The 16,362-nt window shown below is 40.7% G+C and overlaps 1 protein-coding gene across 1 annotated transcript in view; it reads right to left on the minus strand.

Annotated features, from left to right (window-relative positions):
• Positions 1 to 16,362, minus strand: part of TTBK1 (tau tubulin kinase 1) — an 84,237-nt gene that overhangs the window by 28,811 nt on the left and 39,064 nt on the right. Inside the window, exons 6-12 of the mRNA XM_060272250.2 lie at positions 11,565 to 11,630; positions 7,848 to 7,940; positions 7,603 to 7,728; positions 5,845 to 5,999; positions 4,481 to 4,700; positions 3,196 to 3,371; positions 1 to 559 (exon numbers count right to left, since the gene is read on the minus strand). Of these exons, the coding sequence (XP_060128233.2) occupies positions 1 to 559; positions 3,196 to 3,371; positions 4,481 to 4,700; positions 5,845 to 5,999; positions 7,603 to 7,728; positions 7,848 to 7,940; positions 11,565 to 11,630 (1,395 nt within the window). The remainder of the gene's footprint in view (positions 560 to 3,195; positions 3,372 to 4,480; positions 4,701 to 5,844; positions 6,000 to 7,602; positions 7,729 to 7,847; positions 7,941 to 11,564; positions 11,631 to 16,362) is intronic.

A 16,362-nucleotide genomic window follows, 5' to 3' on the forward strand; every position in this document is an offset into this window, starting at 1 on the left:
CTGTCTCTCAGGACCAGTAGGCTCGGATTCTCGTCTCCGCTGTCGGATAGCTGGTGCTGAATATAAGGGGGACTGTGTGGGGCTTCCTGGTTGCTGTTCATGTTTGCTGTCAGAGACTGTCTGACAATGCCCTTCATGTCTGTGGGAACTGTCCTCCTCAGCCACAGGCTGCATACCCCGGGTTCTCCCATCATGAAATTTCGGCCTCACTGCCACTTCTGCCCCCAGTCGTCTTCTCTCATCACCCTCTTCAATAGGCCTCAGCTCCTCAGGCTCTTCATCTGTTGTTCCAGATGTGCTTGGTTCAGCACCAGGGTGGAAGTCCTTCAGTTCTGTTTCCTTATCAATTATAACCCACTCTTTGCTGTCAAAGTCCTCCTCCTCAGCCAGGGGTACCGATCGGAAAGCATTGCTGAGGGCTTCATGCTCCACAGAAGCAGACACATCCATCCTGCCACTTGCCTGCCTGTCTACCTGTCCGGTGTCAATGGACAGCATCTGTGCTGGCTGGGAAGAGCATACAAGCCGTGAAGGAGAACAGGGCAAATCCACTCGGGACCTGAAAATAAGACAAAAAGCCTAATGGACAGCGGCTTATAGTACAAATAAAAACATAGTAAAATGTCAAACATTAAAAACTTCCCAATACACGGCTGCCTTTAGGTGTCTTCTAAAAGTTGTGTAGTTCTTTATCTCCTTGACATCTGATGGGAGAGCGTTCCACAGGGAGGGTGTCACTGCCCAGAAGGCCCTCTGCCTGGTTCCCTGTAACTTCACTTCTTGCAGTGAGGGAACCACCTGAAGGCCCTCAGAAGAGGACCTCAGTGTCCAGGCTGAGCGATGGAGGTAGAGACCTCCTTCAGGTATTCTGGGCTGAGGCCGTTTAGGGCTTTAAAGGTCAGCACCAACACTTTGAATTCTGCTAGAATTCAGCTCAAGATTTAAGACTAAAGGATTACTGAAGTGTAATACGCACAAGTTTTTGTGCAATAAAGACACTATATAATTTGTACTGTAATAGCAAATCATTTGAATGCACCTTTCACGAGTCACGTGGCAAGATTTGCTATTTATCAAGTACTTAAGGTCTCCTAAAAACTTAGGTCCCATTGCTTTGCATATTTCCACATGTTCCTCTCCTTCTGAAATATCTGCAGAATGCTCTGCTCAAAATCTTCACTCCTGGGTCTTGCTGCAGACCAGGGAGGTTGTTAAGCAGCTGGTACCCAAATACAACTGCCCCTGTCCTGCTGTAGATATTCCCCAGTAAGGGGGCATCACACTACTAGCTGAATGCACGACTGAAATTGAACAATAGGCTCACCTGAGCTTAGTTCCAGAAACTACTTGTAGTTCCAGATCACGGTCCTGAATTTTTAAAAAGTGAATGGTTCATTCTGAACATACATATTCGGAAGTTTAAGGTATGTGAACATATTGCTTCCCATCCCTACAAACAGCTTTGCACAACAAGGCAGCTACTTGCTTTTCTTGTCCATGTTTTAATATAATCGCCTAAAAGCAGAACTTTCAGACAAGCAAAAAAATAACCTTGTGTGATGTTTGAACATTGATTGTGTAAGTGTATATTTAAAGACAATGGATAAAACAAGTACCCTTAGATGTACAGTTGGATAAGTGTTTAATGGCTATCGTATTTATATTTATTTAAAAACCAATAAAGGTTGTTTTAAAAATTAATAATATTGTGTTAATCTCATGAACTACTTTTCCATTCTGTTTGAACCTATCATTGAAAGTTCTCAAACTTCACTCAGAACCAATTGTATTAATATTCTGAAAGTGAAAAAAGTAAGTGAACAATGATGACTTCATTGAGTTCATAACTTTTTATGAACCTACAATCTGGATTTGATTTATCCCTGCTGTGACTGCATACTGTGCAGTAAATATTATGCTATATATTATCAGTAATTATTAAGCCTTTCCAGGAGAAAGAGTTGCCCAAAACAGATCCACCAATGGGGAAAATAGATGGTATGCTAGTGATAAAACTAAAAGTAACCCCAGAGCCTAAATAAAATAGTGGAAAATTCCCCTATCCTCTTATTAACTGATTGTAACCATATTACATGTCCTCTTGGTTTCTAGAATCCTCATCTGAACTGGATTTCTAGACCTCTCTGATACTGGGAAAGCTCTCATTGATCTTAAGGCAGCACACATTTAAACACCAATAATATGGTTATTTTTCTTGAATAATAATAAATTGTGCTGCCCTGTTCCATTAGTATCTGAATACAGCAGAGTGTTCCTGAGACGTTGTGCCATCATGTCACCTTCACCATAAAACAGCAGAATAATCTTTAGCATGCAATAAACAATTCTATTAGGAAAGTACTACAGCAGATACTACCCACAATGGGTAAGCTCTGTACATCCAAGCATTCATTCATTTTGGATGAAAGGGATCCAAAATGGTGCTTGGAAATGGGAACTCATTGTATTTCACAAGCAAGCTTTCCATTATTATTATTATTTTTTTAAAAAACCCATTAAACTTAAACTGTAGAGACTTCAGACATCTCCCAAAACCTCAGTTTTCTACCTAGGCCTATCTGGATCCTTGAAAGTTTTATCCTATTCAGTTGCTGACTTGATGTTTTAAATGATAGGTTTTTAATGATGTTCTGTGTAATAAAGACACTATATAATGTGTAACAGCAAATCTTCAGAGAGGTTTTTGGCAACGCCAACTTCTGCGCTGGAAGAAACGTCTCGGTGTGAAGCATCTGGTGACTGTGTTTTTCTCCTAGTGATTTTCAGGACTAGCAACAAAAGGCCAGGATTTATTTCTTGTAAAAGGAAAGGATTCTTCCTGTTTCTCATTTCCTGCTTGGCAGGGGGTTGGACTGGATGGCCCTTGTGATCTCTTCCAACTCTATGATTCTATGATTCTCTCACATGTAAATAAATATTCTTTCACACAAAGAACCCTTCTAGAACCCTCATGAACTAATCAGGAATAGGAAAGATCTCTACACATCAGATCAATACTTTCTGTACTAAGAAATGAAAACTGACATTTAATGTACTTACTTGTATTTTACTTGTATTTTGATTTTGTAAATTTCTGTAAAACACTTAGGGATTTCTGTAAAAAATGTTCAGTGGTATATAAATTTTCTAAATAAGTAAATAATAAAAAAGTCCACTTGTGGACAATAAACAAACCTTCGCTCATGCTGATCTCCTTTCCCATCGGCAGTGGAGAGGCGCTCAGACTCAGGGCTGTTCACACGACGGTATCTCAGAGAACGCCCTTGAGTAGTAGGGGAGTCTGGTGCAGCTCGCACTGGGGAGCTTGGGCACACGCCACTTTTCTGATCTTCTTCTGCCAAACATTGTGTCTGCAAAAGATGGCAAACCCCCAAAACAAGATTACAAATCCAGCTAAGGCAATGTAGTGAACATGATGCCAATCTCAGAAGCATCATTTGGAAGACTCAGGGCAATACAATCATGTTTACACTGTCTTGACCGCCCTTTTTTTATGAAAAGGACAAGTAGTCACAATTCAAAGGAGGCAGAACTGGAAGTTTATGATGGATTCTTCCTAACTTTAAGGTAAAGGTAAAGGGACACCTCACCATTAGGTCCAGTTGTGACCGACTCTGGGGTTGCGGCGCTCATCTCGCGTTATTAGCCGAGGAAGCTGGCGTAAAGCTTCCAGGTCATGTGGCCAGCGTAACAAAGCCGCTTCTGGCGAACCAGAGCAGCACACGGAAACGCCGTTTACCTTCCTGCTGTAGCGGTACCTATTTATCTACTTGCACTTTGACGTGCTTTCGAACTGCTAGGTTGGCAGGAGCAGGGACCGAGCAACGGGAGCTCACCCCGGCACAGGGATTTGAACCACCAACCTTCTGATCGGCAAGCCCTAGGCTCTGTGGTTTAACCCACAGTGCCACCCGTGCTAACTTTAGCTCTGTTCAAATATTCACAAAATATTCATGGTGGTGGAACAGGAACATGACAACCCACAGCACCCTCTTTGTGCACAATGCAGAGAAAGAGGGCACATAAATAGTTAAATGCAATAAATAGTTAAATGCAAGAAACCCGAGTGAAATTGGAAGGCTAATGGATAGGGAGGACAATGTAAATAAATATTTGTTGTAACATGGTGTCCTTAATCATGGTTGAAAGCATAGGTATAAACCTGGTCTGTGTACCTATTTTTGATATGGAAATGTCTCAAAGAAATGTCAAGAAATATGATATTTACATGTCAGGCAAGAAGAACAACTTCCTTTGGATGAATCTACAAATTCAAAATGTGGTGCTCTGTTTCTTGCAGAAAGCCTTTAAAAGGCCTCTACAATACAACAATTCTATCATTCTCTTTTCATTCGTAACGCTATATTTGTGACTGTGGATAATGTGAAGTTCTCAATTCTTAACAGAAACCAGCAGGAAAAAGAAACAGTGCCCATTCAAAAAGGTCAAAGGACTTTACTTTGCTGATGCTGATCCTGAGCTTGTTGCGGTTCACATCCGTTTCTTCCCAAACCTCTCCTTCATTGAAGGCAGTGTTTGGAGCCTGGCCTAAGCTTTCTGCTGGCCGGCCAGGCAAGATTGGGGGAGCATTTTCCTGGTCACTCAGGTGCTCGCCTTGCAAAACATCCTCCGTGTTCTCACGAAGTAAATCTCCAGGAACTGGAGTGACATTGACCACACTAGAGGGGAGACATGCAACAGCATCAGCTGAAAAGGTCCTGATAGCGCAGTCTGTTTTCTATTAATTATTATTATTATTATTATTATCATCATCATCACTTCGATTTATACCGTATACTGTATCAAAAGATCTCCGTATACATTAAAAACATACAGAGCATAATAAAAACATAAAACAAAGCATTAGTAATATATAAAATAATAAATAATCATAATAACAGTCCCCCCCTTTAACAGGCCATAGATTATTTAACGGATGAAGGCCTGGGTAAAGAGGAATGTTTTTGCCTGGTGCCTAAAGTCAGGTAATGATGGTGCCAGGTGAGCCTCTCTGGGGAGAGCATTTCACAGATGGGGAGCTACCACAAAAGAGGCCCATTCTCATGCTGGCACCCTCCAAACCTCTCAGGGAGGGGCAACATAGAGAAAGGCCTTGGATGTCAAGCACAGGGTCCAGGTCAGTTCAAATGGGGAGCAGTGGTCTTTAAGGTATTGAGGTCCTAAGCCTTGTAATGTCACACAAGCTCCCAAATTGTGTAGGCCTGAATGTGCCTTCTACAGCCCATTTGAAAAAATGCTTTCTTCTTACAGAAGGGCATGAATAGTGCTGAAGAATGGAGGTAGCAAGAACCCAAGGTGTGGGCTGGAGGGCAGGTGGGGTTTTCCCTAGCTAGGCTTTCTCCATCTGCCTTATTTTACTGGCTTCAGAAACAGCATGGTACTGAGGCAGTGCCACAAAGACCCCACCAGAGAGCAACCACTATCTTGGATAATGTACTATCACACTGAGCATGTTGCAACAGTCTACCTTTATGGGATACAGCAACCTAGGCAGAACATGATGTCACCAAATGCCACAGGAGTGCACATAGTAGGCATCTCTCATCAAGTGGCTATATTGTGATGTGGGTGAAGACATTCCAAGATTACACTGTTTAAATGAATGGATTACATGATAGTCACGTACATTCATGACATTATCAGAACTGTAACCAAAAACTATATTCTGGGGATTTTTGCCATTGTAAAACGCACAGTATACAGGGTCTACAATTAAAAAAAGCATCCCTGAAGAATTACTGATTCCTCTTGTAAGATTCTGCAAATGTTGAGAATACCAAGGGCTGTGATTGTGTCACTCACCCAAACATAGCTGCTGTCTGCCTTGTGTTCTGCTGAGGTGGAGTAGAGGTGCTTGTAGATAATAAAATATCCGTACCGGCTTTTTCCCAGTCAAAGGCCTCGTTCTCAGTAATACCTCTTTCTTTCATGCTGTTTTCAAACACAGTCATGATGAGCTAGAAGAAAAGCAAATTATAATAAGGTTCATATGTTCATCCACAGTCAGAAAGAACAGGAACACAGAAAGCCACCTTATACTAGACTTTTTCTTCAACGAGTCCAGTACTGTCTACTCTGATGGGCAGCAGTAATCTAGGGGTTCAGATCCTTTTACCTGAAGTTGCCAGGGACTAAACTTGAGATGGAGCATTCTGTACGCAGAACAGGTGTTCTACCACTGAGCCATGGACTCTCCTCAAATAATCTTTTAAAAGAATTTCCCTATGCATTTTCAGATTTTCATCTGGTGTAGAACAATATATAGCAACTGTCATCGGTTGCATACAGTCTTATGTAACATTCACCGAATACTGTCAGCGCTGGTTAAAGCAAGCCATCTCAGGGCACGTCTGAGAGGAAACATCTCCTGCTTAAAGGTTCTGCATTTGTGCATCAACCTGAAGTACTACTGTGAGCCAAGCAGACAATGCAGCTTGCATTATCTACTGATCCTATTGGCTAGCATGCTAAGCCTAGGTCACAGTTAAGCTTGGATTCCAGGGTGCTCTGAATGGGGAAAATCAACAAGAGAGGAAGGGAGGAGTGCTCCCAGTCACAAAGAATCTCCAAGTGACAACAACAACAAAGCCTAATTGCATACTTGGTAAGTATACAATTGGGCATAATCTGTGGTAGAAAAGGTATTATTTGCTGCTTATAATAAAATCTACAACAACTTGCAAATGACCCGTGTGTTCTGTTATCTAGCTGTTGCACAGTCGCTGCACAATGGGAGGCCAATCCACAAATCCATATAATATTGCCTTAGTCATGACTATGAAAAATAATCTTAGAGTGATTTCAGAATCTGATTTCAGATCACAGGGACCAGCTATAGCAGGGAACTCAATCCATTTCAGCATTTGAATATACTGGGATAAAGCTCTTTAAGCCATTGGCTAATGTGTGCAAGCATTTTCTTTTCTATACATCATAGATTGGGGTGGACGGGACATTTGGCCTTCCAGATGTCGCTGAACTACAGCTCCAGTCAGTCCCAGAAAGCAAGGACAATGGTTACAATGCTGAGCTATAGTTAATCAACTTCTGGAGGGCCAAAAGTTCCCCACACCTATGACAGTGGAAAACAGTCCAGATATATTGGTGTAAGAATTCATTTGTTACTATCAAAGGTGTCGCACACACAACTCATAAAATATAAACCATTCTATTAGTCCATTTGTACATTCCTCAAATCATGTTTTAGCAAACAAACTGGATTTGAATCATCCTAATGAGCTGTTTGTGGGGATGCTTGGATACCTTCTCAAAAAGTATTCTTGTAAGAGTTGTTAATACTCCTTTGAAACAAAGCAAATGGACATAATCTACAGTTTCGGAATAACTGCAATCTTAGGAAGGGACAAATATGCTGCTTCCATTTGCATCATATTTTGATGGCATGGGAAATTGTAAATGACAATTACGGATCTCCCAAGCATTCTAGCTAGCTCTTCCCACACAAACAACATTCCCAACACATTTGGGAAATACCATTTTATTGGTTTTAAGATGAAAAGGACACGCCTCTCTGTTATTATAGGTCTCAGAGGTTTTTACCTGATAATCTGGTTTAGTAAAATAATCCAGATTTGCAATGTGATCCAGAAAAAGGTGGAACTCAGAAGGCATATGTTTTAGCAGCATTCGATGTTCGTATTTTTCTTTAATCATACCAACTTGCTCCTGCAAAGAAAAAAATAGCTCATCACACAACATTACACTACACATAACATGAAACTTCAGGCACATAAAATGACCAAGAAAATGGAGGGTCTTATTCAGTCGCTGACTGAGTTCTCTACCTTATCTTTTATCTTGCGCCACGGAAGCTGACCAACTGCAAACTCCACCAGCATGTAAAAAAGGGACCACAGGTCATCATGTCGACCCATCTCCTGGAGAAAAATGGAAGCACAAAAATTAAGCTGCTGATAATGTCTGCAACTTTACAATTGAGCAGGTGACTGCTGCCCTATGATCCAGTTGATGACAAATCCACTGCACATACAATTAAGAGCAGGCTCACAGAATGTAATGAAAATGATGTACAGTATAGGTGGTACTTAACACTGGTGAAATTGGCCAAAATGTATAGGATGAGGAACAAACTATGTTGGAAGTGTGGAGAGAAAGATGGAGATTTTTATCATATGTGGTGGGAATGTGATAAAATAAAAGTATTTTGGGAAGTGGTCTTCAATGAACTAAAAAAGATGTTTAGATATACCTTCCCCAAAAAACCTGAGGCTTTTTTGCTGGGCTTGATGGGAGAAAAAATTGCAAAGATAGACCAAGGACTATTTATGTATGCTACAACAGCAGCAAGAACTTTATTAGCCCAAAGATGGAAACTGCAGGAACTAACTGCAGGAACGATTGAAGAGTGGCAGACTAATATGATGGACTATGCGGAACTGGCCAAGCTGACAGGCAGGATCCGAAACCAAGACGACCAAAAGTTTCAAAGAGATTGGAGTAAATTTTTGGGGTATATGAATAATTATTGTAAAAATGTGAAGACACTAGTGGGATTGATATAAATTCTGCAACGAAAAAACTGTAAATCTCAAAACTTTATAGACCATTGAGACAGAGTTGATCATAAGGATATAAAGGTCTTAAGTAGAGGATATAAACTGCGGCACAAATATTTGAAAATTAAAAACCGGTTGAAGGAATGGAGGGAAGTCATGAGCTCAGTAGAGCCAAGAATTTATTTGTTTTGTTATTGGTATGCTGAAATACTGTGTTAAAAAAGAAATTAATAAAAATTATATTTAAAAAAAGAGCAGGCTCTCACAAGGTTAAAGATCTAGAGTAATGGTTTTCAAACCTTCTACTGTATCTCTGGGGAACTTTTTCTACATTGCGTTGTCTGTTGAGGAATTCCTGTATATCAATCATGAAACCTCTTTACAAGAGGCTTCAGCAAAATTTGAATTACAGAGGCCCAAAGAGGTTGAGCCCAAAGAGCTTTTTTTTTTTCTTGGAAGGCCACATGATATGGCTAAAATTGGGAAGAGTCGAAGGGTGAGATTTATGGATTTCATTAAGTCCTCTCTACCTATTTCCGCATTGCCTTGTAGCCTAGCATGTGCTCTAACTGCAGGCTGGACCCAATAGTTTGCCCTAAAAGACACCAAAAGTTGTATGCTACAGGAAAGGATTAGTAGACAACAAACTGTCAGAAGTTGTGGAGGTGGATTGACCTCCAAAAATATTTTTCTAGGTATGCATGTGCTCTAATATATTTGACACTTACTATGTATTAGCATGCCATTAGCATGCCTTAGCATGAGCCTAGCATGCCAATGTCACATGCAAAGAGGCCAACAAGCATGGTAAGTGTTTTTAAACATGGTGTGTATGGAATGCTTACAATGGGGGTGTGAATACCAGGCCCTGGACCCAATTCTGGCCCTCCGTCCTCTCTGTCTGGCCCAGGGTGCTTTCCCCAGGCCATACCTCTTGCGTCACACACAAAATGAGTATTTTTGCCTGGCTCAGAGATGTCCTAAAACTCCAATAATGACTTTTATAGAGCAGAGTATATAAGTGTGTAGAAACTAGCCTACAATACAAAGTTAACTTTTACATTTATTGAACTGCCCGCTATTGTCTGCTGTCTATTCCATCACTGGCATGTGGCCCCTAGAAGGCTGCATAGAAAGGCTTGAAGCCCTCAGGCTGAATAAGTTTATTCACCCCTGGGCTAGGAGCTGTCATTTCAAAAATAAACTAAAAGCAATTTAATATTTTACAATGACAAATTTTGGAGGTCTTTGGCCACAGAGAAATGATCTTGCAAGATTGGATACAGTCTATGGGCTAACTATCCCATCCAAGCAGCAATCACTATGAAGATGAACTCTATACTGTCTTAAGTGTCGTACTGTAAATTACCCTGGGAACCTTAGAGTTAAAAGGCATTTTAGAAATATAATGCAGAATGAAGTACCACTAATAAGAACAATGTTCTGTATTTCTTAATCCCTGTTCCACAAACAGGTGATGTCACAATGTCAGAACTACAGACTTCTTACAACATAGATTCAGACACATTGCCTGAAACAATTGTCTTCCTTCAGGATTTTCCACTTTGTAGATGAAGGGTGACTTCCTCTCCTCATACCCATCAAAAGATAAAGTATAAATTGGGGGCATTGCAGAGCACTAAGATATATCATTGCTCTGAGCAAAAGGGAAGATGAAATTGCTGAGCAGAGATGTGAACATCATTTCACTCTATGCAGCAGTACTGTCTTTATTACGAAATATCATCTCTTTTACATCTTTCAGAGGGTAGCTTATTGAGTGCAAATGTAGCACAGTGACTAAAAGCTTGCTACAGCCATGAATGCACTAGGTGACCCCAGGGCAAGCTACTCTATCTCAGTCTGCATTCTCCCCTTCTGCAATGTGGGGATAATCTGAAATACCCTGAACGTTCAAATAGCACTATAAAATGTTGACAGTTCTTGGCAGAGCTTGACAAACAAGTTAATGCTATTGTAGATAGAACCTGAGAGTAAGATGGATTTTCTTTTGGACAAGGGGACATTAAAAATTAGGAAGTGTGAAATGGATAGCTCAGGCAACCAATTTTGGGTGGCATGGAAGAGCAGCATTTTTATATTTATTGTATTGTATATTACTGTTTTTTTACTGCCAGGGAGAGGTGCCGGTGATATTTTCTGCATCAAATGCTAAGCTAACTTCGATGGCCTAGAGTACTATGCACCTTGATTTGGGGGGGAGGGCAGGGTACCATTTGCTATTCTGTCTCAGCTACAACAGCTAACAAATGATACTGACCTGGTATTTAACTATATTCCACAGAGGAATCAGCAAGAAGACTGCTATTTCAAACTATGTATGATAAATCTATGCACAGACATAAGACAGTGATCACTAATAGCTCAGATGACTTTTAAATACCGATCACAGCGAAGCATTGTTTTATCATTGCAACACCTGCCAAGGATAGCTATAACTGCTACCATGTTCCAAACATCCGAGAACCAAATGCTGGGAACAAATGCCAGGGGAAAGCTGAGGCCCTTCCTGCCCTTCCTGTGAGCATCTAGAGGCATCTAGCTGGCTAATGCTGGAAACAGAATTCTGGCTTAGATGCACTTTTGGTGTGATCTAGCAGGCCAGTGTTTATGCTGAAACAATAGCTAAGAAATCACAAGCAGGCAATTTGCATGGACAATGAGCAATCGTGAGCAGAGGTTTCATAAGGGTATACTTTCTTGGAATTTCAACATTAGACACTGTATTTTGCCCACCTAGTCTGAAAAGCAGTTTGTGGTGCTCCTATATAAGACCATGCTATATTCATAAAATCTTTTGCTTGTGTGTACTCAGTTCAAAAAGGTTTATCCATGAAATACAGCACACATAATAGTGCTATGAGTTTGCAGACACCTTGTCTTTCAAAATGGCTCCAACTTTTGCACTACCTGGCAGAAAACTGAACAGGGTGTTCTCCCACCTCCCCAAAACGAAATACTCACTCTGTTTTTATGAGCATTCACTGAAGCATAGCGGACCGTTCCCCGGAAACCAGCAACATTACGAGGCTAATGGGAAAGATAATGAAAAATTAAACTTAAACATCAAACTTAAGAATTAGCAGAGCTGCTAATGTTTTATTTATCACTCAGGGCCATAAACCACTTTAATTACATTTGTTAACTTGAACTGATGTGCCCTAGGTAGGCATTTTGGTTAGGCATTAGAAATTGCTCCTTGAATAAACCCCTCAGGAACAGTTAAAACATGACAGTGGAAAAGCCACGTTCTTCACAGTGCTTACAAGAGATCTAATTACAGTTTGTTTGTTTGTTTGTTTGTTTGTTTGTGTGTTTGTTTGTTTAAAAAATCTTCTGCTAAGGATAAGCCCTCCCAAAAGGAGAATACTTCCACCTTGAGTGGACAGAGGCCAGCAATTATTCATCTTTGTAGAAAACAGAAAACCAATAGTTTCAAGTCAATTAAACTTCAGAGCAAGTGAAAAGTCCAAAATGGCTTCTGTAATCCTTTAGGCGACTATAGAAAATGATCATAACAACCTCATCTTCCCTTTAAAAAACCCCATCATTATAATTGAATAACACAGGATGCTTCTGTCAACTGTTCCAATTAATTACCTTAATTCACATTGGCTTGGTTCACACATAACAATAAGCCATGGTTTAGTAAACTATTATTTATTAAACAATGGTTTGTTTCATCATCAACTCTACCCAGCAGATCTGAAGCAATGGCATGTTGGCTTATTTAAATAATAAAAAACCTTGGTTTATTCTAACTGTTGCTTGGCATAATGTGCAAACAAGACACCCTTACTGAGTTATAAAAATATTTATATATCGCCATGTCATAAAAATATATTAAATCATATAAAAGTTAAAAATATACACCAATTAACCAATTGTGGAAGGATGCATTCTTAATTACCTGATTGGCCTGGCAGAATAGAAAGTTTTAAGCAGGCATTTAAAAAGTTGGCACAGAACCATGGTTCTTAACCATTGTTTGTTTGGCCTTCCCACCCCAGACCCTCAACTAAAAATAAAACATGAGGCAAGAGCAACTATAAAACATGATCAAGCTATGGAGAAAAAAGCCTTGGTTTGTTTGATCATCTGTGAGATAATCCATAGTTAACGTGTGGTTTGTTAAACAAACCTTGGCTTATAGTTACATTTGAACCAGGTCATTGTCAGGATCCTGCTGGTTGCCCATAAGCACTGGTTCCCCACTGCACTGACTCATATCCCAGCTGTTATAAACTCCATTGTAATTCCTCACCAAACTAGGAAATTAGGGGTTCTGAATAGCCTATTTGAAATAGTAACCTACCCCTTCCCACCATTAAGCACTATCACAAGAAGTCTTTTCCAGATAAATAAATTTCATAATTCAGGCTCAACTATTAAGCAAACTAAGCAAAAGAGGAAGTATTTTGCCCCCATTGGGGTTGAGAACAAAGAAACATGTGCTAAGGAAAGAACAATGCAGATATTTTGTCATAACAGTTGAACCATCCCTTGCTGTTATGGTTAGCATTCCACCACTTTAAAAAGCTTGGATTTCATGCTGTCTGCTTCAGAATGAAGTAATATTAATGGCTATAAACAGGAATTGTCACATTCTGTTCTCCCATAAGGAGTAAGACTCAAGTACAACAATGGGGGAGGCTGCCGTTAAGTTCCACGTAACCCCCATCCAGGACAGTCCTGAGCCACTGCAATCCCAGAAAGACCCAGCACTTCAGCCCTATTGAGGTGTTCTCATCCCATATGTAATTAGGAACAACGGGGATGACAGTTCTGCCACCACCCTCTCACCCTCTGGGAGCTGAAAGGAAGCAGGGAGGCTTTTCTGCCACAGTAGGTTCCTTGTGCAAGTTAGAACCCGTGTTTGTTCCAGGATTCTGAATATTTTCAGGGAGCCTACAAGAACAGAGCAAGCTCCCTGCTGCATGTGTTTGGTGGTTAAATTATGGAGGGTGGCAAAGACGGCAATGGTGGTGGTGGAGTTAGCACATGTGGCCCACACAGAGACATACAATTCTCATTGTATGGGAGATCAGAACACCTGAATAGGACTTTTTTTTAACTCAGAATGCAGAAGACTCTTGGCCTGTACATCAAGAGTTGAGACATGTCCCAGTCCTGAAAAGCAAAAGAGTATATACCATCAAAACCCAAAGCAAAAACAAAAGGAGAACTCAGAACTCTAATAATAATTAAAAACAAGCAAGCACAAAATAAAGGGCGGTGGGGGAAAACCAAGAAGCATCATGATGGCTCACTCACAACTCATGGCTGAGATGGTTACAAGCAGCGGATGGGAAGCCAACGCATCAAACACAGTCTCAAAAAAGGAGCCCAAAAGAACTGTAAAACAAAGAGAAACCCAAAGAAAACCATGACAATAAAAATGCAAAATGGAGAGAAATAAAAACAGAAATGAATTTTAAATCAGGTCAACAATTTCACCCCTATTATTATTATTATTATTATTATTATTAAATTATTATTATTATTTTCCTTCTCTTGCAGCACGTGCCTTGGCTTCATTGCTTTGCAGATACTTTATGCCTGGGTGGTACACAGTGGCTTAGACTTTGGAGCTTGATCTATGTGAGGTAGTACAAAACCGTCTGTCTTCAGGCAGAAAGAGCTGCAGTAAACGCCACAATCTCCCCGACTCACATGCTCATTGACACTTTCTCAGCCTGAATTTATTGGCATCGTTTCTTATTTCTGCCCTGTTGATTTTCACCTGACTGTTACTGCCTATGTCTCTGTCTGAATTGGGTATGGCTAAGTCTGTATTCTCAGGGACTACTCTATTCCACCCCCTTAACAGCCCCTATTTATCAAGAACAGCCCTTATTTCCTGCTACCTGTCCCTGTCAACTCACCATCCCAATCTGTATTTTGGGAAGACTGGAGGCGCCTTTTAAAATATATTTAAGAGTGCATTACTAGAGTTGCCATTCTTTAGAATTCAATACACACAAACACAAAAACCCACACACACCACAGTATCTAAAGGCAAAGACAGCAGCAATAGCTCAAGGGAGGTCACAATGGAAGTGTGAGTTTTCCAGCTTTGCAACTTACAAAGCCACTTCCGCACTGAAGAGGAGATGGGGTTGTGGGCAGTCACAACCCTGCCACTAGCGCAGGGGCTGGGGGCTCATCCCCTGAGAGATAGGTGGGATTGCCGCCCACGCTGCTTGCAGGCCGGCCAATCAGGCCGGCCTGGGGGCGTGACCTGCGCTACTTAGGCAGGGTGCGGGCGGGTATCCCCCCCTCTTTGACCCGCTCACCAGCTGCATCGGTGAGCGGGCTGGGGTCGGATAAAGCCAGTTAGGGTCCAATACCTAAGCCAATACCGCTCTACATCCGTAACCAATAAGGTTGTGGCCTTTTCTGCCCATTAACCTTAATTGATGTCTCATTATTTCCACTGGGGGGGGCATTGCCACGCAAGGCAGATGCATAGATGAGTGAATTACACAGTGGTTTAGCCATCAGAATTGTTCTTCCCTCCCCCATGCTTTAGGCAGGTGTCCATACATACCTTATTTCTACATGTGCTCACAGGAACATTAACGCATTTGGCCTTTATTTTGTAAAAACCTGATCTGGGAAATTGGTGTGTGGGGACATAGTGACATAAAGGATTCAGACCATCATGCCATACTTAGTCAAGTATGCTGCAAATTCACAGAACTATTGTTCCCAAAGTTTAAACCTGGCTATTAAAATCTAAATTTGAACTGGCTACAGTGATGCCAGATGCCATTTCAAACGCAGCCTCACCACTTTATAAATTTATGTTTCTTCATCCAGAAAGTTTGAAGAGGAAGCACAATCCCTATTTTCAAATAATGTGATCAGTGGATTCTCTCTCAATTGCAGAAATATAAAATTAATGCCAATTTACCACTTCTCCTTTATCTCCTAAAAAACCCTCTCAAGATAGCAAATCCACTGTGAGACTTAACATTTGTACCTTTTTGTTTTAAACATAATTTCTTAGGAACAGTTAACTAACACATCTGCTTCAGAAGCCAGTGCAGGGTGGGCTAAAGTAAATGAACACATACAGAGTTCTGATATAGAGAGTAAGGACAGTTTTCTAAAATATACAATAGTTTGTGTGAAATAGGATGGTACCCTTGATGTGATAATTAGCAGTATTACAAGTACATAAAAGTGTCCCTATTTTCATCTGTGAAGCTTCAACACTATGCTGTTCCTCGGGGAACTGAAAATATATTTTCCCACAACAACTGACTTTCACACAAGTGGTCAGGTACCATAATAAAGTTGGTGACATTTTGCAGTTTGGTTTTCATCACTTCATGAGCTCAAGCGTAATGGGGTCATAACAAACAAAATCTGAGAGAAAGGTGTAAACACAGCGTGTAGCATCTATCTTAAACTCTTGAAACCTTTTGTTTCCATTTGTATCACAGTACGGGCAACTTCTCTGCCACATCTTTATTAGCCTTTGGTCGGGATGCCAGCATCAGATAACAAGGCACTAGCATTGGCCATTCTGGTGGTAGACAATGAGCATTTAAGCATGGAAATCACAATGTGTTGCAATTTATATTCCTGAGTTATTCATGCAATATTGTTAATAGTATGCAACAATGCATTGGTGTCTAACCTAAGTCACTCAGCTATGCCCCAATCAGATGCAGCACTCATGAGGCTATTTTATTAAAACTCTTCTGCTCTAATACATATTTCAAAATGTAGCAATAGTTGCACCAAGATTAGA

The sequence above is a fragment of the Zootoca vivipara genome, chromosome 3, assembly GCF_965207765.1.
Source record: "Zootoca vivipara chromosome 3, rZooViv2.hap1.1, whole genome shotgun sequence".
Taxonomy (NCBI): Eukaryota; Metazoa; Chordata; class Lepidosauria; order Squamata; family Lacertidae; genus Zootoca; species Zootoca vivipara.